We start from the raw sequence: 24343 nt of genomic DNA on the forward strand, positions 1-24343 counted from the left end.
AACCATTTTGCACTGGGTCGTTCTCTGTATAAAAATCTGCTACGCTTTGGCTAAAAAGCATCCTCCCGAGGGCTTGAGGGCCATTCCACCAGAGGAAAAGCTGCAACCCCTGCATTAGCACGCAGGATCTCAGACCTGGACATCTGCAAGGCAGCAAAGTGGGCATTCCTGCACACATTTACCAAACACTGCTGCTGGGACAGTCAGGTCTGCATGGATGGGCATTTCGTCCTTTCAGTCCTGCAGGATTTTTTAGTTTAGTAAGTTTGCCCGCAGCCCACCGCCAGGGACAGTATTGCTTGGGTATCTAGGGAATCTGCAGATAGAGGTCTCTATCAGAGGAACACGTTACTTACCTTTGGTAATGCATTATCTGGTAGAGACAATATCTAGCTTGCAGATTCCTTACCGACCCACCCATACCTCCCTGCTCTGCGGACAAATTTCTAGGATTAGGGATGAGCCTTTTCAGGGCCCTAGTTTGAACACACCAATGTTAGTGCACTTCATGGCTCCATGCTTCTGGCGTGGAAAGTCGTGAAACATAACGGACGTCCTCACGCCGAGGTGGTGCCTATTTAGGTGGCCGCAATGTCCCTTCCAGCGCGTTCGACTACGCGTGGAACGGAACAAACCCACCTACTGGGCCACAGGGGTACTACTCACAAAACATCTTCCTGATCCAGTCTGAAGCCTGAGGAAATTCAAAGGTAAGGAACCTGCGCCTAGATACAGTCTCTACCCGATAATGGGTTACTGAAGGTAAGTAACTTGTTCATTAAGGGCACACTTTTAAAAATCTGGCAGTTGGAGCCTTAGGGGAGGGACAAGGATCTATGTCACTCCACCACATTGGCCAGAGTTTAGGTGGAAGTTTGCTTTTGTCGATCCTGTGTCCCTGTGGTCGGAATGCTTATGCGCACATCCAAACATCAGTTCATTCTGCAAGTCTTCTGTTCTTCCACCGTCTCTCCCTCAGAGGATGCGCTACAGATGCACTCTTCCCTTTTCATTGAGGACCTGGAAGCAGTTGTGCCCACGACGCCCACGGGTGCCTTTGGTGGCTTCTGGAAATGCAATGAGCTGAGCATATCGTGCGAGGGCGGAGGGACAGTGGATAACGTGAGCGAGGTGGTGAAGAGTAAGTGGTTTCTCTTTCCTTTTTTACCCCTGTTGTACAAGTAAATCTAGGATTGCTGCTCAGTAATTCTCTCACAAGAAACCTAGGCATTTGTGACCACTGCCTGGATACCACGGGGGTGATACGTCGAGCTATATAAATCCATTTGGATTTGAATTTGGATTTCTTGGCAGCCATTTTGAACATACCTAGTTGAGTTGTAAGAGTAACGATGATTGTTTTGCGAATACTTCTGTGGAAGCCTTTACCTACACAGGTCCCCTCACATTAGATACCCCAATATGTCCCGGTCCCCCGAGGTGAGAAACCTTGTAGTGTCAACCCAAGTGACCATCTGCAGTCCCCAGGTGGCTCCTTCTTAAAGGTCAAAAGGGACTCATTTTTACAGGGGTACGGTGCTCATGAGGGTCCAAAACTGCAAACATGTCACGTGTTGATGCCGATGGAAATGAGGCTTGCTTTTGAGATGGTTGTATTTTTAGTCCTGTCCTAAATGAAGAGTCGCTTATGGTGTACCAGTAGTGTTTGGAGAAGTGTGCATGTACGAAGGACCTACCATTTGTATTAGGAGTTAATTACATTAGGTTTTCATTTGAACAGAATGGTGTACGGATGTTTTATACAAACAACCACTGGCAATAAAAACAACCATTGGTGATAAAAACAACCATTGGCAATTACAAAATTAAAACCCTTAAAAAAATTATCAGGCGGTACCTGAACATAAAAATAGACAGATCTTACAAAATGTAACGTATGCATTACACAAAAAAGGGCTAGAGGCCCTTTCTCTAAAAAGAAAAACATACTTTACCATTTATTTCATTCATAAAATTGTATCACCGCCTAATACGTGATTTTGTTAAGTAATTCATATTTATTTCAGTTAAACCTCTCTAATGGATGAATTTCAATATTGTAATCAACTTATAGCCACAGCCTTCACACAGACCCACCCCACTGCACATTTACCTGTGTTCTAAAGTGCGGGGGTGCCATATAGGACCAGGGCAGGCGACCTATGCCAGGTGCCAGGGAGGCCACCGATTAAATACCCATGTCTTCAAGTTCAGTTCATTATGTGTGAATGCCTTATGTGGAAATCCTGATTATTTGACGTAGTTCGCGCTGCCCTGCATTGTTCACAAATGTTCTGAAGCATATTTAACCAACATTTATCTTGACAAGATGCAATACTAAATAATCATTAATATGGACCTGATTAGTTAAGGAGTGAAATGGAAAGCGTCCTACAGAGCTACACAAACCAACCCACCCACCCCCTACCTACAAACTCACAACCGAAGCAAAAGTGAAAAAACAGTCAGCCTTCCACATGTGACGTACACTCTGCATGTTCAGAGGGGACATTGAGGGCCACTGGTCAGTCAGAAGAGGAAAGTGCCTAACCTGAAACATTCCCCATGTATTTCTAGTATTTGATACTCTTATTTTCAGGGCAGTATTCATTAAAGCCAGTTTGGAAAGGTCAGTGCCATGGTCCTCTCGTGGGCTGTGAGGTTTGGGTGTACTAGATGGTATGGATGGGAAGCCGTACAGCAACGTGCACTCACAAATACCGTCTTGGGTCCGGTCTGGTATGTTTACTAAACCTTAACTCAGCCCTGAGTAGCTATGGCTTTAAACAGTAAAACTTAGCAAAGGAACAATGTTTAAAGCATTTACCAGCTCCAAACAATGGAATAACAACGTCACACGGCCCACGAGAAACAAGACACCATTTTTTTTTTAAATAGAGCAGATTTTTATACATTTTTAGAGCCCTTTATCATCAAAATCTACAAAAGGGTTTGGGAGGTACAGATTTTAGAAATAATAAATAACTTTAATACTTGCCATTGGCCAACAAAAGTTTGGAAACTTTTGAAAAGTTTGTAAAATTTTGTTTGACAACTCTGGCCCAAGTTGGGCAGACAATTCCGACACAGCAGAGATCTAGGAGGCCAGAAAGGATACTTTGGACAGTTACAGCGCCACCAGAGCATATTTAGCGCAAGTTCCAAACTTTACAGGATGACCACCATAGATGACAATGGAGCGGTCCTGAGGCTGAGGGATGCATTCTCAAAAATGTCAAGGATGCTACTGATACTGTGCAGTCAACAGGGGTGAAGTCCAGTTGAGTTCTTGATCCACAGGTGAGTTGGGAGTGAGTGTGGCATGGATATCGGGGTCCTACAAAGTCCTCTTTGCAGTGTTCCAAGGACTGCCGATGCAGACATTGAGCTTTTGCAACACAGCGGTAATGGTGCAAATCCTTGTTGGAGGCTGGTGTCCTTCTTGGGGGTGAATCCACTCACAAATAACACCCACAAGTCCAGCAGACACAGGTGCACCTTTTGGCTATTGCAGAATTGTCCTTTGGGGTGCCCAGCGTCCGGTAGCGGCAAAACCTCAGCAGTGGCTACCAGACAGGTGTCTGGCACTGCCTATGTTCCTGAACCGGGGGGTCATTCACAAGTCTGTCCTGGTGGTCAGAACGCTGTCTGTGTGTGTCTGGCTTTGTGAGGCCACTGGATGGGCAGAGCACAGGGTAGCAACTTTCTAAATGTTGCCTACCTTTAAACGAGACATTATTTTTGACATGGGCATCAGGTCGCATTTAACGCCATGATTAATTTGATACCTTACATGATCCAGTATGGTAGCCCCAGTGAACTGTTAGCCAAGTTGGGATGCCACCCGGTAACTCTGTATTAACCAATGGGGCTACCAACTTTACCCACAGCAAAACAACAATTTGGACGTTTTGCTACTAAAACATATCATAAAACATGTTTCTTAAAATACAGCTCCCTCCCATAGGACTCCGTAGGCCTTCCTTAGGGCGATACTATATATAATGTTAAGGTGGCTTTGCCATTGGTTTGAATTGCAAATTCGAACTGGCAGTGTAAACACTGTCCTTCCATTCTTCAGGGGCAGACAGGGGGCCATTTTGTGCGTTCTCACATGAAGGGTGGCACAAACAGCGCTGCAGCCCTGAGTGGACACTTCTTACATGCCCTGTGTACCAAATCCAAGGGACTTATAAGTAAGCCAGGTCTTGCCAATTGGGTGTATCTAATTCGACATGCAAATTGTATGGGGTTAAAACACTGGCACTGAGGTCTGATTAGCAGGCCTCATTGCACTCTGAATCAAAAAAACAGCAGCATCAGTCCAAAAATGAGGGGGTGAACATGCAAAAGGAGGCATTTCCTTACATGGGTATTTCTGAAGATTGCCACTGGAGGATGGATGTTTTCTTCTGCGTTTTGTCCTCTTTACTGGATAGTAGTGCATGGTGGCTGGCATCTTCCCCTCCCTGAAGCTTTGTTAACACTGTGGGTAAGGAACCACTCCTAAATCCCACTCCTCGACCCCTTGGAGCGCTTAGAGATGGGTTACTCCCTTGTGTTGCTCTAAATAGGTGTTTTTCATCCATCCATTCTGTCCAAACTAATGGGCTGGTGCTCCTGTGTCCTGGGGCTTTCAACCAGTGGCTTTCCTTGCCACTTAAAGGGATATGCATGCCCCATTTCCAGAGTGCTTTCTTTTGCAGAACAGTGTGGATTGGAATGTGCTTCTTGCGCTCATGGATTTCCTTATGGGGGGCTTATCCCCAGTTCTGTTGGGTCTTGTCTAGATCCTCATCTGCAGTTTTTTCCTTTAGCCTCCAGAGGTTCCAGCCTAGTGCCTCCTGTAGGCGGGCTCTGTCGCTTTCCTAGTTTGAACATCTCTTGACTTATCATCTTAGTGTCCGCCCAATGCAGGTAGCATTTCAGAAGGAGAGTGCCACCCCATCAGCAAACGGTGAACGTTGGCACAAGAAATGCACAGCAGGCTGGCCAGTGTGTTGGGCACCATCAGACCCCCTTCCACCCCTAAAAAACATGCAAGACACCAGAGGAAGTGGTAGCCCCCTGTATAGCGCTCTGCTGCATTTTGGCTAAGATTGCTCTGCTTGGTGCAGTGCTGCTTCAGAAACAGGGTCACATCATGTGACCTTGAATCTTCCCTTCCAGTCCACGCCCTTGATAGTCAAGAGTTCACACTGCTGCAAAGCTCTCTAGAAGTTGCCCCTTTATTGGCAGTTCATCTACCCATGTCTCAGTCCCACTTAGTCTGTCTCCTCACCCAGTTCCACCCCCGTGGCTCCTTATGGGTTGTGGTCTCCTTGGTGACTGGCTGGATTTGGCAGCCATATTTTTTTCTGGCCCCACAGATTAGGAGCATCTGGATCAGGAGTTGCCAAACCCCTGCCCACGCCCTTCGGATCACACTGCAAGGTATAATTTCCTGCTTTTCTCGATGCTACGACTCCTTTCTGGATGGTCTGAGTGCAAACTTGAAGGCCAGAGTTGACCCCAGCAGTCCCTCTGCCGCAGGTACTGGTGCAGCTTCTGGGTCTTTCGCTGCAGATCCCAGTGCAGCTCAGCAATCACCGGTTCAACGCTTGAGGCCACAGGATCTGCCCAACTCCCTCAGCCCGAATCAACACAAATTGTCTCAATCTAGCTAACAGGTCACAATTTGACTCTGTCCACATCTGCTGGATCTCCAGGCATGTAGAATCCCCTTTGCTCATTCTCTCAGCCCCCTCACTGAAAAAGGTCCATCTGGCGCTCCGTACTCCTACCTGGATAGCAATCTGGAGACCAGTACTGGTGACTACGAGGACCTGCAGCCAACATGGTGCTATGAAGTTATTATGTCCAAGGCTTTGGAGGTCCTATCCATGAAAACCCTGGTGCCTTCTGGAAAATCAAGATATTTCTGGCTTGGTTGGTACCACAAAAAGCTCAGCTCCAAGACCAACCCTGTCTATCAAACAGGCATCAGAAGGTTTGGAAGAAGACTTTCTCCGATCCTGCCTTCTCTTAGTCTGAGTCTGTCCCTGAGGCAAGTGATTGGCTATGCTATCATGGCCAGTGATGGGAAGGGCTTGTTCGATCCTGCAGTGGATGGGGTTCTCAAGGACAAAAGGCACTGTCCGGGGCCTGTTGCTAACTGTCATTCAAGCAATACTGCCAAAATACCTCCTCTTTCCAGCCAGCGGAGACCTTACACTGTATCACGAGTCAAGGAAAGAGCTGAATAGGAATGACTAGCTGCTGTGGTCTTCTGTTTTCTTGGCCAGAACACAGATGAAAAGAGAAGGGGTAAGAAAAACAGGAGGGGAGGGAGCATGCAGTGGAGGTGGCAGGGTGCTTACAGGGGCATGGGCGATGTGGGGCAGGATGGCAATGGGGGCATCCTTGGAAATGTGAAGAAATGGTCCTTATAGTACAGGGACAGCGGGATGGGTACAAAAAGGTAAAAAAAGGGGGCCAGAACACATCGGGTCGGGTCTGAACGGGTACCCAGTAGATTTTGGGCACCCCGCTCACCTCCACCCCCCCAAAAGAAAGCGGGAGCACAAATCTAAGCTCAAGACAAAAAAGGACAAAGAATTAAGAAAAAGAAACCTGTTGCAGAGCTATTTTCACTGAGCAGGGCATTTACCAGGCTGGATCCTTCGCACTAGTTAATATCATTCAAGTAGAAAGCTAGAGAGAGGGGTTTTCAGATAGTTTCATCACAGGAACGTAGGAAGTACCTCCGGTGGGAAGCCAACACCACCACCAGCACAGGGCCCGCCACTTGCTCTCAGCGTAACCCCTCCAGTCTTCACTAAGTTCCTGGTGACTGTGGCAGCCTTCCTGCGACCACGGTGTGTACCGCTGTCCTTACCTGCATGACAGTCTCACATGAATGGAGTCAAAGGAAGGGGCAGACTGTTCAGCCCAGACAGTAGAGACCTGAAGAAGCCTTGGCTATCAGTGGACTGAAACATATTTCCTTGTTTCTATTCAGTATAGACAAATTTGGACTGTGGTCTGGCAAAGCTCTTCCCTCCTCCAGAGACTAGAATTGCCTTGGGCCTTGTAGTCCAGAGGCACCTGAAAATGCAGGCAAACCCTTCATGCATTCTGAATAAATGAATTAATAATTTAAGTGCTATTCTGGTAATGGTTTCATAGCACTACAGGTAAGATTGGAAGAAGTCAACAGATGAAAATTTAAAGTTTCTCTAAGTCCATTTGGTTGAATACAAAGACCAACTGTGGGACGATTTGAGTTTCCATGCTTGGCCCCGACTCTGACATTGCCGGCACAGGCTCCCTGCATCTTGGCAACTCACAATGATCACCAACTCTTCAAAGTTTGGGAATGGGGCTCGCTGCTGGAAATGCTCCATTAGCGCTTTTTGGGGCTCAGTCTTCTTGTTACTGAATACTTGTGACTGGTGCTGAGAATCAGGATGGAGACATCCATAAGGGCCAGACTGAGAACCAAAAGAACCCGTGGCTCAAATGTTCAAACACTTTGTACCAGGCGTGCAGAAGTCGAGAGGAGCTGTTTTAAAGGAATATGGTTAGTACACAATGTTTTGGGAACAATGAGTATTAAGCTATGCAGCTGCTAGACCTCACTATGGTCCCTAAAAAAACAAGAATTGCCACCTCTCACTTTTTTTTTAATAAGCATTGGCAATGCCAATAGGTCTGACTTGTAGCTTAAAGTCCCTCTTCAATCACTGAAGACTTTAGGCACTCAATAAGTCATCATTCATGCACTTTCATTCATCCTTGCACTCGTGCATCCATTAATCCACTCACTGACTTATTCTTGCATTCAGCCATCTAAATACAACTAGCTGCTTCGGTTTTATACTTGCAATAAAGTACATCTTGGAATGGTATAATGCAGTTTTTGCACAGATTAGTAATATTACACACTTAAAGGCCTATTTTCTTGAACATCGGCTTTTTGCAATAAATCAGTCAGGACTACTGTCTTTCTCGTTATTTTTCATATTGAACAGATCAAACTTATGGTTTTCAATGTAACGTTTTCCAATTAATCAGTCAGGCCTACAGCCTATATCAAAGTCCTTCCCTAATATGGTAATTTGGGAGTTTCCAGGTAAGGAAACCCCTGTTTACTGCTTTAACATAGTGTAACAACAGTCGATCAAAATTGGCTTTAACATGTGCTTTTCACAATAAATAAGTCAGGCCTACTAGCTCAGTCGTAGTAGATTCTAAAGCACAGGTCAGCCTTGATCAGTGGCTTGTCACCACAATCAACTCAAGCCTACTGTCTTGATCATAAGATTTCTCAGAAGGCAAAAAGTGCAGTACAGGCGCTCTTTTTCAGTGGAAGCACACACCTTCTGCCCAATCAGAGCTTGTGGGGAGGAAGATCGACATTTAGGTGGCACCTAAGCCTCTTGTGTTTATTTTTTATTTTAATACTGCTCTTATAGCTCTATTTCTGTTGACCACATAAGGTGAAGCAACAGCTGCCCTACCAATCCAGACCTGAAAAGCACTTTAGGGTGATCTTGATGGGACTTCAGCCACAAGGAAAATGTGTAGATATCAAGATACATGTATTTGAGAAGAAATATTGTCGCAGTTGGCCAGTGCTGATGGTTACGCCCATTCCACTGCTGACCGTTACCCTCATACGTGTGCTTCCGTGACACCTGTATTAATGGTTGCTGATCCGCAGATCCCAGGTGTGTCCCACAGTTATTCTTTGTCTTCCAGTTCTTGAGAGATGGTGGGGGACAAAGCGCATTGACTATACGCTGTACTGCCCGGACGCCCTCACCGCGTTTCCCACCGTGACTCTTCCTCACCTCTTCCACGCCAGCTACTGGGAGTCCACGGACGTTGTGGCCTTTATCCTGCGGCAGGTAGGGAGCCCTTGATATCGGAGTACTCTGATGTGGTAAGGGGGTTGGATATACAAACTTGCGTTTGTGTTCTTGTCAGTGCCAGAGTTGGATATAAATGCAAATGTGGGACTCAAGGGTCTCTTTATTGTGGGGGGGGATTGATATGGAGTAGCTTTCATGCACCAGTGTTAGGCTGCAGGGTTACTTGTCCCAAATTAAGACTTGGGGCCTGATTGAGAACTTGGTGGATGAGTTATTCCATCACAACGGTGATGCATATCCTGTCTGCTGAAATCTAAATCCCATAGGACATAATGAGGTTTAGATTTCAGCGGGCGAGATATACGTCACTGTTGTGATGGAGTAACCCATCCACCGAGCTCTAAACCAGGCCCTTAACTGTACTGGTGAATGACCAGAAAGCCTCCATGCATGGATATTACAAAGGGTCATCTCTGGGAGCAGAATCACCTGTACCAAGGCAAGAGGAAGTACCTTGAGGACAGGGGAGAAAGGTGTAGTTCTTGTCCGTAAGGTGACAAATGTCTGCCCAGCCATGGCCATCAATCAGGTCAGCCTGTGCTACTGTTGTTCCCATTGCAGCTGTGAGGATGTCCTGACCTATCCAGAATGGGGTAAGGCGCAAGGTTCCGGTTCTCTTCCTGTTTGGCTGGGATGATACCAAGTTCAAGGAGCAGTCTCGACAGTCCAGTAGGTCTCTGCAATAGCTGGTGTAGGCAAGACCCTCCCCTACAAACTTCTACAGATCTGGAGTGACTATGGAGGTGGCCATCTAGGGGTCAACTCACATAGAAGGTATGGGCTCTTGTAGGTGGGTCTGCGGCTCCTATGACACAGTGGACATTACAGGTCGTGCGCCTAGTGGAGGGTCTGTTAATGCCCCATATGGATTCCTCCTACACTCAAATCAGATTCAGGCAGTAGGACACCCGTGGTGTGGGCCCCTCTGGCAGTAATGGTGCCCCATACCAGCAATCTGTGTCCATGCACTGGTGCTGAATTGCAGTTCTAGCTGGTGGCGGCCATCTTGCTCTGTGCCTAGCTCTGCCTCCTCTTACCAGCATGTGAACAACTCACCTCTTTCATTTGAATGCCCTGGTAGTGCACTTGGAATCGTGTGTGCACTTTGGCCTGGTTCTGAGGTCTGTCTTAATTTAGGTCATGATGATCTTTACGTTCATTGTGTTTGGTCAATGACAATCGCTCAGTGTAATAATAATAGTTGATATTGAATTATTCAACTGCCTCTGAGCTTTTAAAGCGGTCTTCGTGGTGTAATTTTCCTATAAATGCGTGGATATTGCATTATATTTTCTTCCGCGATGGTCCATGGTTCTCCATTATCCAGCCAGTTGGATTGGGCTGTGTAGTTAGTAGGGCACGCGCTGGTGTTTGGTGGTGTGGGGGCGAGGGTGTTGGGAGATGTGTGTGTCTTGGCTCAGCCAGTGATGATTTTGTGGGGAGTGAAATGTACTGATGGGGCAGCATCAGTTTGCCACCTAGGTGGCTTTGATGCCACACTGTGCACAGAAGAGCACATGTGGGCTGTCTCCTGGGCTCTGTTGGGTTATGAGATACATGTGTGTATTGCGCGAGGTTCAAGAGGTTGATGCACTGCATAACACGCTTACATATTACTTTATAATATTTTTAAAACCTTGAATGCAATGCATTACATGTTGTTGTTGGGATCAATTATCATATATTTTTGTCTTGTGTAATGCTGCAATCTAGTTAATTTCTGCATTAAATTGCACTAATTTCAAATGTATTAACAGCTAGCCCATGGGTACATTGCCAGCCGTATCAATGGAAGAAATGTCATCTGGACTGGTTTCTGAGAGCTCAGGACGATCACTCAGGCGGGATAACTGCAGTTATGGTAGAACAAGGGTCTGGTCTTTTGTATGTAATCCACCTTCTCAAAACCCAGCTATTTTGGTGCCTGGTTTTAGGACTGGTCATTTTAATACTTGCTGCCTACCTCTCTCTTAAGACCTGTTCACCCTTCTGCTAGAGCTTGTTAAAGATCAGAGCTGCCTCCTTTCGGAGTCTCTACTCATGCGCTGTCATGCCCCGATACCTGATTTCTTTCATATAATTTGGCAATGCCCGAAAATTGTCCTATACTGGTCTAGAATCGAAAATATACTCTCAGCCAACCTGAGCACTCCAATCCAATTAAGTCGTCTAAGTGGGCGCTGCCGGGTGTCCTGGAGGATGGGGGGACAGAGCCCTGGTGGGTACAGTGACTCTGGTAGCCTAAAAGGGACATAGTACAGATACTCCGAAATTGAGCCAGTGGCGTGCTGGCATGGACTGGTGTGCTAGGCAGGAGGAACTGATTTATAAGGCCAAAGGTTACCCCTAAACATCCTCAAGAATCTGGGGCAAATGGTGGACATATTTTGGTTTAACAGTTCCATTGGATGATATTCATCTATGATATTTATCTATGATATTCATCTATGGTTGTACACACTGTGGGAGATGGAGGGAAAAAGTAGTGAATTTGGGACGGAGATTGTATTTAATTTTGATAAACTCCCAACACCTTATTTTCTCCGGAATGCCATCATGCCTCTTCTGTACCTTTTAATTAAAAATTCAATGAAGTCTGTTTATCAAGAAAGATATCAGAGCCTGTAAAGAAAAGAAGGTTGAGGCATGCAGGAGACTCTTAGAGTATGGGGCCTGAGGTATCCATGCATTCTCTTTTAGTAATGGTGCATAGGCATTGTGAATGGAGGGAGACTAACGTGTAAGTGTAAATGTTGCTCTTCAGGTGAGCACCACTTTGTTTTTTAATGCATTTAGAGTTCCCGGCCACCTTGCTGTTTGACTTCCTTTCCCATCCTGTAGGAAGTTGGCTCTGTATATACTATTTCAAAGTAAGAAATAGTGTGCACAGAGTCCCCCTTAGAGGTTGATAGTGGCAAAAGTAGATAATTCTATTGCTCTATTTTGTGGTAGTGTGGTCGAGCAGTAGGCTTATCAGAGGGTAGTGTTAAGCATTTGTTGTACACACACAGCCAATAAATGAGGAACACACACTCAAAGACTTACTCCAGGCCAATAGGTTTTTATATTGAAAAATATATTTTCTTAGTTTATTTTAAGAACCACTGGTTCAAGATTTACAGTAAACAGTTTAAATGTAAGGTACTTCGCTTAGATACTTTAGGAACTTTGAATAAAAGCAATATCATATACAGTCTTTGTAAAAATGGCAATAAGCTATTTTCAAAGTGGACACAGTGCAAAACTCAACAGTTCCTGGGGGAGGTAAGAAAAGGTTAGATTAGGAGGTAAGTAAAACACTTACAAGTCTCAGTCCTGGGGCATAGGCAGCCCACTGTTGGGGGTTCAAGGCAACCCCAAAGTTACCACACCAGCAGCGCAGGGCCGGTCAGGTGCAGAGGTCAAAGAGGTGCCCAAAACACATAGGCGCCTATGGAGAACAGGGGTGCTCCAGTTCCAGTCTGCCAGCAGGTAAGTACCTGCGTCCTCGGGGGGCAGACCAGGGGGGTTTTGTAGAGCACTGGGGGGGATACAAGTAGGCACACAAAACACACCCTCAGCGGCACAGGGGCGGCCGTGTGCAGTGTGCAAACAGGCGTCGGGTTTTAGATAGGAAACAATGGAGGGACCCAGGGGTCACTCTAGCGGTGCAGGCAGGCACAGGGGGGGCTTCTCGGGACAGCCACCACTTGGGCTATCACAGAGGGTCGTTTGGGGGTCACTCCTGCGCTGAAGTTTGGTTCTTTTAGGTCCTGGGGGCTGCGGGTGCAGCATTGGTTCCAGGTGTCGGGTCCCTTGTTACAGGCAGTCACGGTCAGGGGGAGCCTCTGGATTCTCTCTGCAGGCGTCGCTGTGGTGGCTCGGGGGGGTCGTCTATGGTTACTCACGGGCTCGCAGTCGTCGAGGAGTCCTCCCTGTGGTGTTTGTTCTCTGGATCTTGAGCCGGGGCGTCGGGTGCAGAGTGTGAAGTCTCACGCTTCCGGCGGGAAACGTGCAGTCTTTGAAAGTTGCTTCGTTGTTGCAAAGAAGTAGCTGGTTTTGAGCAGGGCCGCTGTTCACAGGAGTTTCTTGGTCCTTTAGTCCAGGGCAGTCCTCTGAGGCTTCAGAGGTCGCTGGTCCCTGTCGGATGCTTCGCTGGAGCAGGTTTTCGAAGTTGGAGACAGGCCGGTAGGGCCGGGGCCAAAGCAGTTGTCGTCTTCCTCCTTCTCTGCAGGCTTGTAGGTCAGCAGTCCTTCTTGTTTCTTCAGGTTGCAGGAATCTGATTTCCTGGGATCTGGGGAGCCCCTAAATACTGAATTTAGGGGTGTGTGTAGGTCTGGGAGGGCAGTAGCCAATGGCTACTGTCCTTGAGGGTGGCTACACCCTCTTTGCGCCTCCTCCCTGTGGGGAGGGGGACACATCCCTAATCCTATTGGGGGAATCATCCAAACTCAAGATGGAGGATTTCTCAAGGCAGGGGTCACCTCAGCGCAGGACTCCTTAGGGGCTGTCCTGACTGGTGGGTGACTCCTCCTTGTTTTTCTCATTATCTCCTCCAGCCTTGCCGCCAAAAGTGGGGGCAGTGGCCGGAGGGGCAGGCATCTCCACTAGCTGGAATGCCCTGGGGCGCTGTAACAAAAGGGGTGAGCCTTTGAGGCTCACCGCCAGGTGTTACGGTTCCTGCAGGGGGAGGTGAGAAGCACCTCCACCCAGTACAGACTTTGTTCCTGGCCACAGAGTGACAAAGGCACTCTCCCCATGTGGTCAGCAACATGTCAGGTGTGTGGCAGGCTGGCAGAAACTGGTCAGCCTACACTAGAAGTCGGGTAGGTATTCAGGGGGCATCTCTAAGATGCCCTCTGGGTGTATGTTACAATAAATTGCACACTGGCATCAGTGTGAATTTATTGTGCTGAGAAATTTGATACCAAACTTCCCAGTTTTCAGTGTAGCCATTATGGAACTGTGGAGTTCGTGTTTGCCAAACTCCCAGACCATATACTCTTATGGCTACCCTGCACTTACAATGTCAAAGGTTTTGCTTAGACACTGTAGGGGCATAGTGCTCCTGCACATATGCCCTCACCTGTGGTATAGTGCACCCTGCCTTAGGGCTGTAAGGCCTGCTAGAGGGGTGACTTACCTATGCCACAGGCAGTGTGAGGTTGGCATGGCACTCTGAGGGGAGTGCCATGTCGACTTAGTCATTTTCTCCCCACCAGCACACACAAGCTGTGAGGCAGTGTGCATGTGCTGAGTGAGGGGTCCCCAGGGTGGCATAAGACATGCTGCAGCCCTTAGAGACCTTCCCTGGCATCAGGGCCCTTGGTACCAGGGGTACCAGTTACAAGGGACTTACCTGAGTGCCAGGGATGTGCCAATTGTGGAGACAAAGGTACAGTTTAGGGAAAGAACACTGGTGCTGGGGCCTGGTTAGCAGGGTCCCAGCACACTTTCTAATCATAACTTAGCATCAGCAAAGGCAAAACGTTAGGGGGTAACCATGCCAAGGAGGCATTTCCTTACACATCATGTCTCTTTGTCCCACCTTTCTTTTGAGTGTCATCTGACATGAAAACCCTGATGTTATTTACCTATAGGTGATGGTAAAGGAAACATTGGCTCTGCCAGAGTGTGAGGAGACTTCAGTCTACAGCCCTCCTATCCCGCGTGAGCGATGGCAGCGTAAGCGGACTCTGGTGAAGATACGGGTAAGTGCACACTACGCACCCCTAAAATCCACCTAACGCCTGAGCTAGTGGTGCTGGTCTGACGACCCCTGTCGTTGCAGAATGTGACATCCAATCACCGCTCCAGTGATGTCATCGTTCTTGAGGGACGACCGCAGCTCCTTACTGGACGCTTCATGTACGGACCGCTGGATGTGGTCACCCTGACCGGAGAGAAGGTGATTTTGGGAGGGCGGATGGGGCTCACGTTGAGATCTTGCACCATCCCTGTAGCAGGTCGTTGTATACCACCCTGATCCTACACCATCCGCCACATCCAGTGCCCTGGTACCACCATCCCAGAAAGCACTACTATACCATGTCCATAAGTGCCAAGATGTAGATCTGTCAAGGAGCTGCCCTGCACCTTGGACATGATCCACAACCACCACTTATACACTATCCCACACTGTTGGCATTCTTACAACATTTGCTAGACGTCCTACACATCCCCCGCAGGAAGTGTTCCTGTTTCATCCACCACAGCCCATTTATGATCACAACAGCAAGGCTTCCTACACAATCACCCAAAGTCTGTGCACCTTTGCTACTTTTCATAAACCCAGATAGGTAGGCCCCTCCGTGGTGCCCCTCAGACAGTGACTCCCCACAGACAGTGCTTTTGTAGCATACCTCATATCAAGGGTTCCTACACTGGCTCTAATGTCAGTTACTGTATTCAGCCACCACGGTTCGTGCCCTTGCAACTCCTCCACAGCCACATCACATACACACAACATACAGTTGGTGCTTTTATTCTGCATTACATGGTCTGATCTCTTGCACCAGCCCCTAGTATCATCCTTCCACAAGCTGCCCTCTTCCACCTTCACCCCCAGTCTGCCCTCTTGCACGACCCCCCGTAATATGCCCTCTTCCACCTTTAGCCACATTCCGCCCCTTTGCATCATCCTCCATTCACCGTTGTGCATCATCCTCACACGACCTACCCTCTTCCACAGTTGCCCTCTTGCATCATCCTCCAGTCAGCCATCTTGCATCATCCTCCCGGAACCTGCTTTTTTGTACCCTTTTCTACCTTCATCCACTCTAGTCTCTTGCATCATCCTCAAGCCAGCCATCTTGCATCATCTTCCCACAATCCACCCTCTTCCACACCCCTCCATGTTCCACAAACCCCTCAATGCTATCCTTTGGTTTCTCTTCAGGTGGATGTATACATCATGGTCCAGCCCCTCTCTGGAAAGTGGATCTATTTTGGCACGGAAGTGACAACAAACAGTGGGCGTGTCTCTTTTATCATCCCTGAGAAACAACAGCTTGGGATCGGGATGTACCCCGTTCGGATGGTTGTTAGGTGAGGAGAACTATATGGAATCTCCTGGGCTCTGACCATGCTGGAGAGATAATTAAACTATTCATATAAACATAGAGTTTCTACAGTTAGATAAGGACATGCTCATTAAAGCAGAGAGTCCATGAAGTTGAGAGGTGTCACCAAGATGAAAATAATATTCCAGCAGTGTTCAATAGTTCCTAGTGTTGTATGTGTACCTTAAATGCAAACTTTAAAATGACTAAGCAGTGTAAACTCTAACAGTGTTGCCTGGGTCTCACTGCCCCTTTAATGTGCACATGAGCAGTGCTCCTCCATTATTGGGGTATCACCACAGTGTAAACAGTTATAGTACCCACAGTATCCTTTCACTGTTAACAAGGTCACTTGAGTCCATGTTTTTCTTGCTGTGACGTGAATGTCCAGATTGATGTCTTGCTGATGTACAAGTTACTGGCTAGAAGTGGTAAGAATCGAACTTTGTTGCCCAATGTGAGATGCCTGAGCCAACAAAAATTCTGCTAAGTAAAAACTCAAGTTCTTGTTCCAGTCAGGGAGATGTGTCTTCCTTCAGCAAAGACTTCTGCTGCAAGGTGTCAGAGGTCAAGGGGTGGTGTATACTGGTCCCAGACAGAGCCCAACAAGAGCCCACTATTGCTGGGTGACAATCAGCACCACAAGCAAAGTAGAGAAGTGTGAGGTCCACTCTAGGTGGTCAATCCTAATCTTAACACATGGAAGGGATACCAATCCCCCAGAGATGTACTTCAGGGATGCCCCAGGGAAACAGGGCCCCACCTGCTTGTGGCAAAAAAGTGGAAGTTGTGTGTTGTGTGTGATTTATAGCTCTTTACTCTAAACTGCTCCCTGGTCTTGCAAACGACTCCCTTGCCCGTGCTGAGCCCTTCCTAACGATAGATGGGTGTGGTGGGTGGGTGGGTGGATGGTTGGGTTGTGTGTGTGTGTGTGATAAACCATTTCTTTGCCTGTTCAATATACTTCGCTCTTAATGTTATAAATCTCCAAATACAGCATCCTGGTCTCATATACTACTTGCTGCCCTTGCCTCCTTCTAGTGTGCAGTGAAGATCACACTCATAAGGATTCCTAACTAACTCTGTGTGGGTGTGTGCGTGTGTGAGATCAACAAGTTGTCTTCTCAACAGACTTCCTCTCTTTCCCTCACACACCTCTCTCGTCTCCTCTCCTCTGCAGGGGAGATCACACCTATGCCGAGTCCTATCTGACCGTGGTTGCAAAGAACACCCAGTGTGTTGTCTTCAGCATCGACGGCTCCTTCACCGCCAGCGTCTCCATCATGGGCAGCGACCCAAAGGTGCGGGCGGGTGCCGTGGACGTGGTCAGGTGGGTTTTCTACAATACAGAAAATGTTTTAATGTGAGAAGTTACAACAATGTTTCCAATGTCATATGGACATATGTAGGGTGACCAGATGTCCCGGATTACCCCGGACAGTCCCGGTTTTTAGAGGACTGTCCCGGTGTCCCGACGCATCTCTTAATTTTAAACAAATATCCCGGTTTTTGGGACAAAGGTCAGATAATTAAATAAATGTCCTGGTTTTTGGGACAAAGGTCAGATCATGTAGGGAAACATAAGTAAAGTATGAAATAATTAAAGTAATTTATCTGTTACTGTCAGGCAACACAGTCCCCTGTCTGCTCCCACCAGAGACGAGTGGGGAGCAGAGAGAGGTGGGTGGGTACATATGTATAGGCATACATTCACAAACCTATGCAAAGAAAAAACAACAGGACAGGCTAGATATAAAAGTGAGGGTAAAGTCTTGAGTCCTTCTTTTATGTCTGACCTGTCCTGGTTTTTGCTCCTCAGAATCTGGTCACCCTAGACATATGACCCACAAACAGTGACGTATTAAGAAGATTATTGCTCAGCTGTCTATTTACACCCTTCCAAGTTTACTGTTCTATAGGTCACAAACTCTCTATCTCCCCCGACTCTTGGGAATTATTTCTTAGGATGCTCATTAGTTGTTTCGTATCTACATGGTATATGTGCGCCTCTGGTTTTTTTCTTCTATTCTGTACGGTCTTGAAGTAGGCTTGCTGAATGCAGTTGCTGCTTCTCCTTACTGGCAGCTAAATACATTGGATATTTTTGCTCTGCTTGCTTTTTTAATTCAGGATTACCAAACTCAGAGCACAATTAGCCTCTACCTTGGAGCTTTTCAGGCTCAAAAGCCAGAGCACACAGGAACCAGGGTGCCTGGGTCCCCCTACCCTGCCCCCTTGAATCTTACCTTTTTCCCTAACTCAGCACACAGGCACTGAGAGCCCAAGTCCAGCATTGGCAGCTGCATCATTTTTCCTGATATTGTGGGCAGCCTCTAAGATTGCTCAGTCCTGGGGGACCGTAGGGGCAGAGACGGAAAAGCCCTCTCAGCCAACAAGAAATGCTTTATTTTTTACCCTTAGAGTATCCGGTCATGGTGTGGGAGGTTGGCTACAGGCTGTGCCCAACCCCCTATGGACACGCAACCCTCCGCGGGAAGCCAACCGCTCATGGACCCCCTGCACCCCACCTTTTTCCTGTTTAATTTTTAAAGTAATTTTAATGTGTACCTCAGTAGAGCAGCTGAAGCACATGGGGTACAGTGCACGCTTCACTTGTTGAAGCTTGCGTCACCCAGGTATCACGCCTCTCTCAGAAGTCGTGCAATTCCACATGTGGTCCCGCTCTGGGTCCCACAGGAGTACCGCGGGACCCACAGCGTGCATGGGTTTCTTTCGGCCCAGCAGTTAATGGGATCAGGGTACTTCTACCCGGCCCCCTTATGTCTTATTTTTGTCTTAACTCAGGACTTGGGGACTGAGTCCCAAAATGGTGGCTGCAAAATTTCTCTTCATGTTGCAGCCAGCCAGTCAGATAGCTTGGTTTTGTGGAACTGGTACTTGTCCTGCAGGATCGGAGTGGCCAGTGGGGGGCAGGGGGTGGAAGAAAGCCCTCCCGGCCAATAAGAATTCTTTATTTTTCAAATTTGCGGTAGTGCAGGCGTACTGCGGCAATCCTACAGGACTGACTGCCCCCAGATATGATTATAGTTTAAATGCTGATTTCTTGAAAAAGGCTGAACAAATTCACACCAAATAAATCACACTTTAAGCTCTAACTTTCTACCGAATTTGGTGTAATTCTCTTGAGCTTTTGTCTGTTCTGCTTCACAAAATTCCAATAGGAATTAACAGAGAAATAAAAAAGGGAGAAACAAGTTTTGAGACCCCCCCCCGCTCCCTTTTTCTCAGCCTCACTTGACAGATCAACCTGCAACTTTCCACTTCCGTTGACATTTCTGCCTCATTTTTCTCTTTCCCCTTTGACCTTAAACCCTTTCCCCAACTTTCCTCACTTTATTTCCCACAATATTGACTTTTCCTCACCTTCATTCCTCCCCCTCCACACTTTTTCTTCTAGGTTCCTTCCCCAACAATCTCTCTACATTACCCAGATTAACTTACATTCACTTTTTCTTTTTCTCCGTCCTCCTGTTCCCTCCATGTCTCTGGTGCTGTATATTTAGATCACCTCGTACTCCTTGTTTCCTGACTTGAGCAGACTGGTGTACACCATTTAATAATGCTTACAGCTGGACTGTAACTTGAATAGTCTGTGAGTCACACACATATTATAATTCTACAACAATAACTGTTTCAGAATTTTCACTGAACTTTTGGAAATAAATATCTGCACCTTTTATAAATCTCGTTTTTTATTGAAATGGTCTTCAACGCTACATGATAACTCTAAAACATCAGCACATACACAGGCATCCACAGGTAAATAATGTCTTGTAAGGGGAAGCTTTAGTTTTTCTCACATATTTTTGTAACAGGCCTTTGAAGTAAGGCACAACCTATCTGAAACGTATGGCAGTAACTCTCAGTAGCTGCACTAAGTCTCTCCCTTGCTTTAATTACGTTTACTTGCACCTAAAACTTCAAGTGTGCACCATACAACTCTTACCACACTGATGACCTCATCCAAATCCCTGCTCTGCAAATAGAAACAGCATAGCATTAGAGACAAGTCTCGTTCTGTTTGGTAAAGGTTATGCCTTAATGTTACTATCGACAATTTCTATAAAAACTGGAGATGAATCAAGGGTAGATGTTTATTTCAGTTCAGATGATTCAAATTGCAGTATGGGTGTAAGCATTGGTACAATGGTGTTTCTCTTTAGTGCTCTTGTTTTTTATGTCTCCAAGGTTCCTTGTTCTCCCTTGGTGTTGCCATCCTTCACTCCCTTACTTTTTCCTTTCTCCTTTATTTATGCTCCATCCCTGCTCTTTTTATCTTACTGTATCTCTGTATCATTTTCTTCTTAACTTCCTCACTTTTCCCTTTCTTCTCCTCCACTCAGTTTCCACATCTTACTAAATGTCTACATTTCCTTCCACACTTTTTCTCCCCCTCACCTTTCCTTCATGTATCTCATGTTCATTGCCTTCTACATTTCTCCCACTTAATTTTCCTTTCTTCTGCTTCAACTGAAATCCCACATCCACCACTCTCACTTCTCTCTAGTCCATTTACTTTAACTCCACATCCGCTCTTCCTCATCTATCTGCGTTCCCTCACTCTCCTCCATTGATATCTCCTATCTATCACCTATGTGTTTTCTCTATGCTCCCCCAGTGCTCTCTCTCTGTTTCCTTGCTCCTCTTCTCTTTCCATTGCTCTTGTTCTGACACCACTTCCTCACCTTTTGTTTCCCCCAGGCACTGGCAGGACTCCGGCTTCATGATTGTGTATGTCACCGGGCGGCCAGACATGCAGAAATACCGGGTGGTGGCCTGGCTTTCGCAGCACAACTTTCCCCATGGCATTGTGTCATTCTGCGACGGTCTGACCCATGATCCTCTGCGACAGAAGGCTGTCTTTCTCCAGAGCCTGGTGCAAGAGGTAGGAATGCAAATTAGCGTCAGGCTTTGAGGTGCACAAGCGAAGGCTATACCCATGGGCTCATGCAAGACCTCCACAAACACACAGAAGCTTTCTGAGACCGAGCCAAGTACTTTCAGCCCCAGTGCAGGCCTTCCACCACCCATCATGGGTGGCTAGAAGTAGATTGAACAATTGTTAGACCTCATCCCTGCTACACGCCAACTCATCTCATGGCCTCTGTCTACAACATTATCTTCTAGTGTTGAGGATCTACGAGTCCCATTGAAAATCCTGAATATCCCACAAGCGGTAAAATATACCTGCCCACTGGACACACTTGGACAAGTTGTTTGCACTGAAATGGGCTCCCTTTGTTACAGGTGGGTTTGAGCATCGTGGCCGGATATGGCTCCACTAAAGATATCGCCATGTACACAGCGCTGGGACTTCTGCCGGCACAGATCTACATCGTGGGCCGCGTGGTGAAAAAATTCCAGAACCAGTGTCAGGTGAGTCCAACTTTGCTTGAGTGGGTTCCCTCTATGTGGAAATGCAGGATGTGGAGGGGACCAGAGGCAGCTGTATCTGGAATCAGGAGATTTTGGTGAGACAGGGACTCCCTTCCCAGGCTTTCAAAAAATTCAATGTTTCTGAAAGGCTGCATGACTGGGGTGAGTCAGTCACATGTACAGATTGTCAGTTAAGCTTCAGGGGGTGCATTTACAGATCCCAGCCATCTGGGACAGCTTTGCTGCATTTCTTTAGAAATGAGTGGCATTGAGGAAACCCAGGAAGTACTGTATCAGAATAACTAATTGGTGCAGTTGAAGATCTATGTATGTCTCAAGCAGAATACAGAATAAAGCATACAGAATTAAAGTTTACTAAAAAAATAATAATAATCCCGGCTGACCCCATTGAGCAATGAAACTGTAGGCCAATATCTTTATTACTGGCCTTGTCTAAGGTACTGGAGAAAGTTGTAGCCCCACATTATTTAAGGTGTACCTCAATGTCCTAGCCCAGGTAGCTGAGGCCTTAGGGGCCAAGGTGATTTCATATGCCGATGACACTAAGCTGCTGGTTTCTTGCGGAAAGGAAGGGTAGATTTCGGGAGTGTCCATCAAAAAATGCCTCTTGTCTGTCTTTCATTGGATGACCAACCACCAACTTAAATGCAGTGCAGACATCACTGAAATACTATTCTTTGGTTCTAACGGGCCAGACACATGGCAGACCCTGTGGCCGAAGGACACCCCTCTCCTGGGCCCTCAGGAGAGAATAGTTAACCTGGGCGTCAAATTTGATAACTCTCTCTCGTCTGTCGTATATCATAGTACTCCTAGGTAGGCTAAATTACATTTTGATTTGTATCCCTAGCACATCTTTTAGGCATCATGTGGCAGTTCTTGGAATTACTGCATCCTGCACTAGTTAGAATGTGTGTGTGACCCCTGTTAACCTTTTTGTTCTGATCCAGCAGTACTTTGTAAATGGCCAAGCACAAATTCAGGGAAAAACACGTTTTACTCATTGAAGAATTTCAGACACGTCCTTTTCTTACGAATATGTCTTGCCAAAGAATCCACACCTCAGGTTTCAGACTGATCCGGAAACTCTTTTCCCCAGCAATATCTCTCCAGCGCCAATAGCGGGTGCCATGCAGCCTCCTCCAGGATGCCAACTGGTGCGCCGTTGTCAGGTCACATTTTCTGCACCTCATTGGCTCTGGTCAGGAGCGCTCTCTGATTGACTGACCAATGAAATTCCTCAGCACCTAAGCAGTGACTAAGTCAACTATCTCATCAAAAAGTGTCAGGCTTCAAGCCTTGCTGCAGGTGCTGCAAGAAGAGATCCCTTTTGGATCCACATGACCAATGCATATGGTGCCTGGGATCAGAATAAGATGCCGCGGCCTGCGGTTTTGGCGTCTCCATGCACCTAAGTTTATTTCTGGCCCCATGCGGGATGAGACCTTCCAGTTTGCTCTGCTAAATTTGTCCAGGAGGCCTCCTGCACCCTTTGAGTCTCACCGATGGGAGAACACATTCATGTGGGCTTGGTGACTCTGGTGGTGCGCACACACAACCCTCTTGACATCGAACCACCCCGAGCTGTGGTGCCTGGGATGTGAAGGCAGGCTAAGGTGCTGCCCTCCATCAGTGGGAGCCCCTCTTTGTGCTCATAGAGACACTGCTCACGGCGCTGTCTACACCTCTGCTCAGGAAGCCGTCGACAATGGATGAAATTGTTAGTGTGAACTTAAGTTGAACTTTAATGATGTTCTCTGGACACAGCACCTCCCTACTGCCCACTTGAAAGAGACAATAAGCTTGAATTTCGAAGCCCTCTCAGTGACTATTGCCATATAGAAAGTCAAAGAAACTTAACACTATGGCTCATAAAGTCTTTAGTTCTTCAGCCTGGCATTCTGCTCTGTTATTACAACTTTCTTCTTGGGCCAATATATTCCTGCCTTGTGGGAACAGGTAAAAGGTGCAATGATAAGCTTGCCAGACCACATGCACAAAATGCTTAGAGACCTGGTCACTGACAGATTGGATGCATCCGAACATGTCTAGCAGTTCTGTTGCCATGTCCATGGACAATGTAGTCACACTGCATCAGCATGTTCAAATGCGTTCCCCGAGATTCTCCTGAGGTGTCCAAGCGTAGAAAGAATTATTGATGCACTGCAATGCTGAGGTGGACTCCTCGCTAGGGCACTTAATGAGCAGTATAGCTATGGCTCGAGGGCTGGGCCTAGCCACCCCACGACATTCCACCAACAATACAGAAAGTAGCCTGACCACTCTAGGGCAGTACAGTCACGAGAAACAACAACCTTAGCCTTTCTAGACAGCCCAGCAGTTGCTCCTTCCTGGGCTGGGGTGGGTCTAGACGACACCAACGGCAGTGGGAGCAACATATAGGGGGTCATTCTAACTTTGGCGGGTGGCTGAGGCCACCCGCCAAAGTAACCCCGTGTAAAGACCGCACCGCGGTCAAAAGACCGCGGGGGTCATTTCGACTTTCCCGCTGGGCCGGCGGGCGACCGCCAAAAGGGCGCCCGCCGGCCCAGCGGGAAAGCCCCTGCAACAATGAAGCCGGCTCCGAATGGAGCCGGCGGAGTTGCAGGGGTGCGACGGGTGCAGTGGCACCCGTCGTGATTTTCACTGTCTGCTCAGCAGACAGTGAAAATCTTTGTGGGGCCCTGTTAGGGGGCCCCTGCACTGCCCATGCCAGTGGCATGGGCAGTGCAGGGGCCCCCAGGGGCCCCACGACACCCGTTCCCGCCATCCTGTTCCTGGCGGTAAAAACCGCCAGGAACAGGGTGGCGGGAAGGGGGTCGGAATCCCCATGGCATGGAGGATTCCCTGGGCCAGGGCGGTGCTTCCGTGGTCCCCGGCCCTGGCGGTTTGGAACCGCCAGGTTCGGAATGACCACCATAGTCTCTGACATCCTCTGTTGGCTCTGTGTCCCAAAACCTCTCTGATGAT

General features: G+C 47.4%; 1 protein-coding gene across 4 annotated transcripts in view; it reads left to right on the plus strand.

The window, feature by feature from the left end:
• The window catches only part of PITPNM1 (phosphatidylinositol transfer protein membrane associated 1), a 317763-nt gene that overhangs the window by 269189 nt on the left and 24231 nt on the right, over positions 1 to 24343 (plus strand). For all 4 annotated transcript variants that reach the window (XM_069232915.1, XM_069232914.1, XM_069232917.1 and 1 more), the window contains exons 16-23: positions 980 to 1141; positions 8743 to 8891; positions 14495 to 14605; positions 14686 to 14802; positions 15793 to 15941; positions 17136 to 17285; positions 20678 to 20861; positions 21224 to 21352. In XM_069232915.1, the coding sequence (XP_069089016.1) occupies positions 980 to 1141; positions 8743 to 8891; positions 14495 to 14605; positions 14686 to 14802; positions 15793 to 15941; positions 17136 to 17285; positions 20678 to 20861; positions 21224 to 21352 (1151 nt within the window). The remainder of the gene's footprint in view (positions 1 to 979; positions 1142 to 8742; positions 8892 to 14494; positions 14606 to 14685; positions 14803 to 15792; positions 15942 to 17135; positions 17286 to 20677; positions 20862 to 21223; positions 21353 to 24343) is intronic.

Source organism: Pleurodeles waltl, chromosome 4_2 (assembly GCF_031143425.1).
Source record: "Pleurodeles waltl isolate 20211129_DDA chromosome 4_2, aPleWal1.hap1.20221129, whole genome shotgun sequence".
Lineage (NCBI taxonomy): Eukaryota > Metazoa > Chordata > Amphibia > Caudata > Salamandridae > Pleurodeles > Pleurodeles waltl.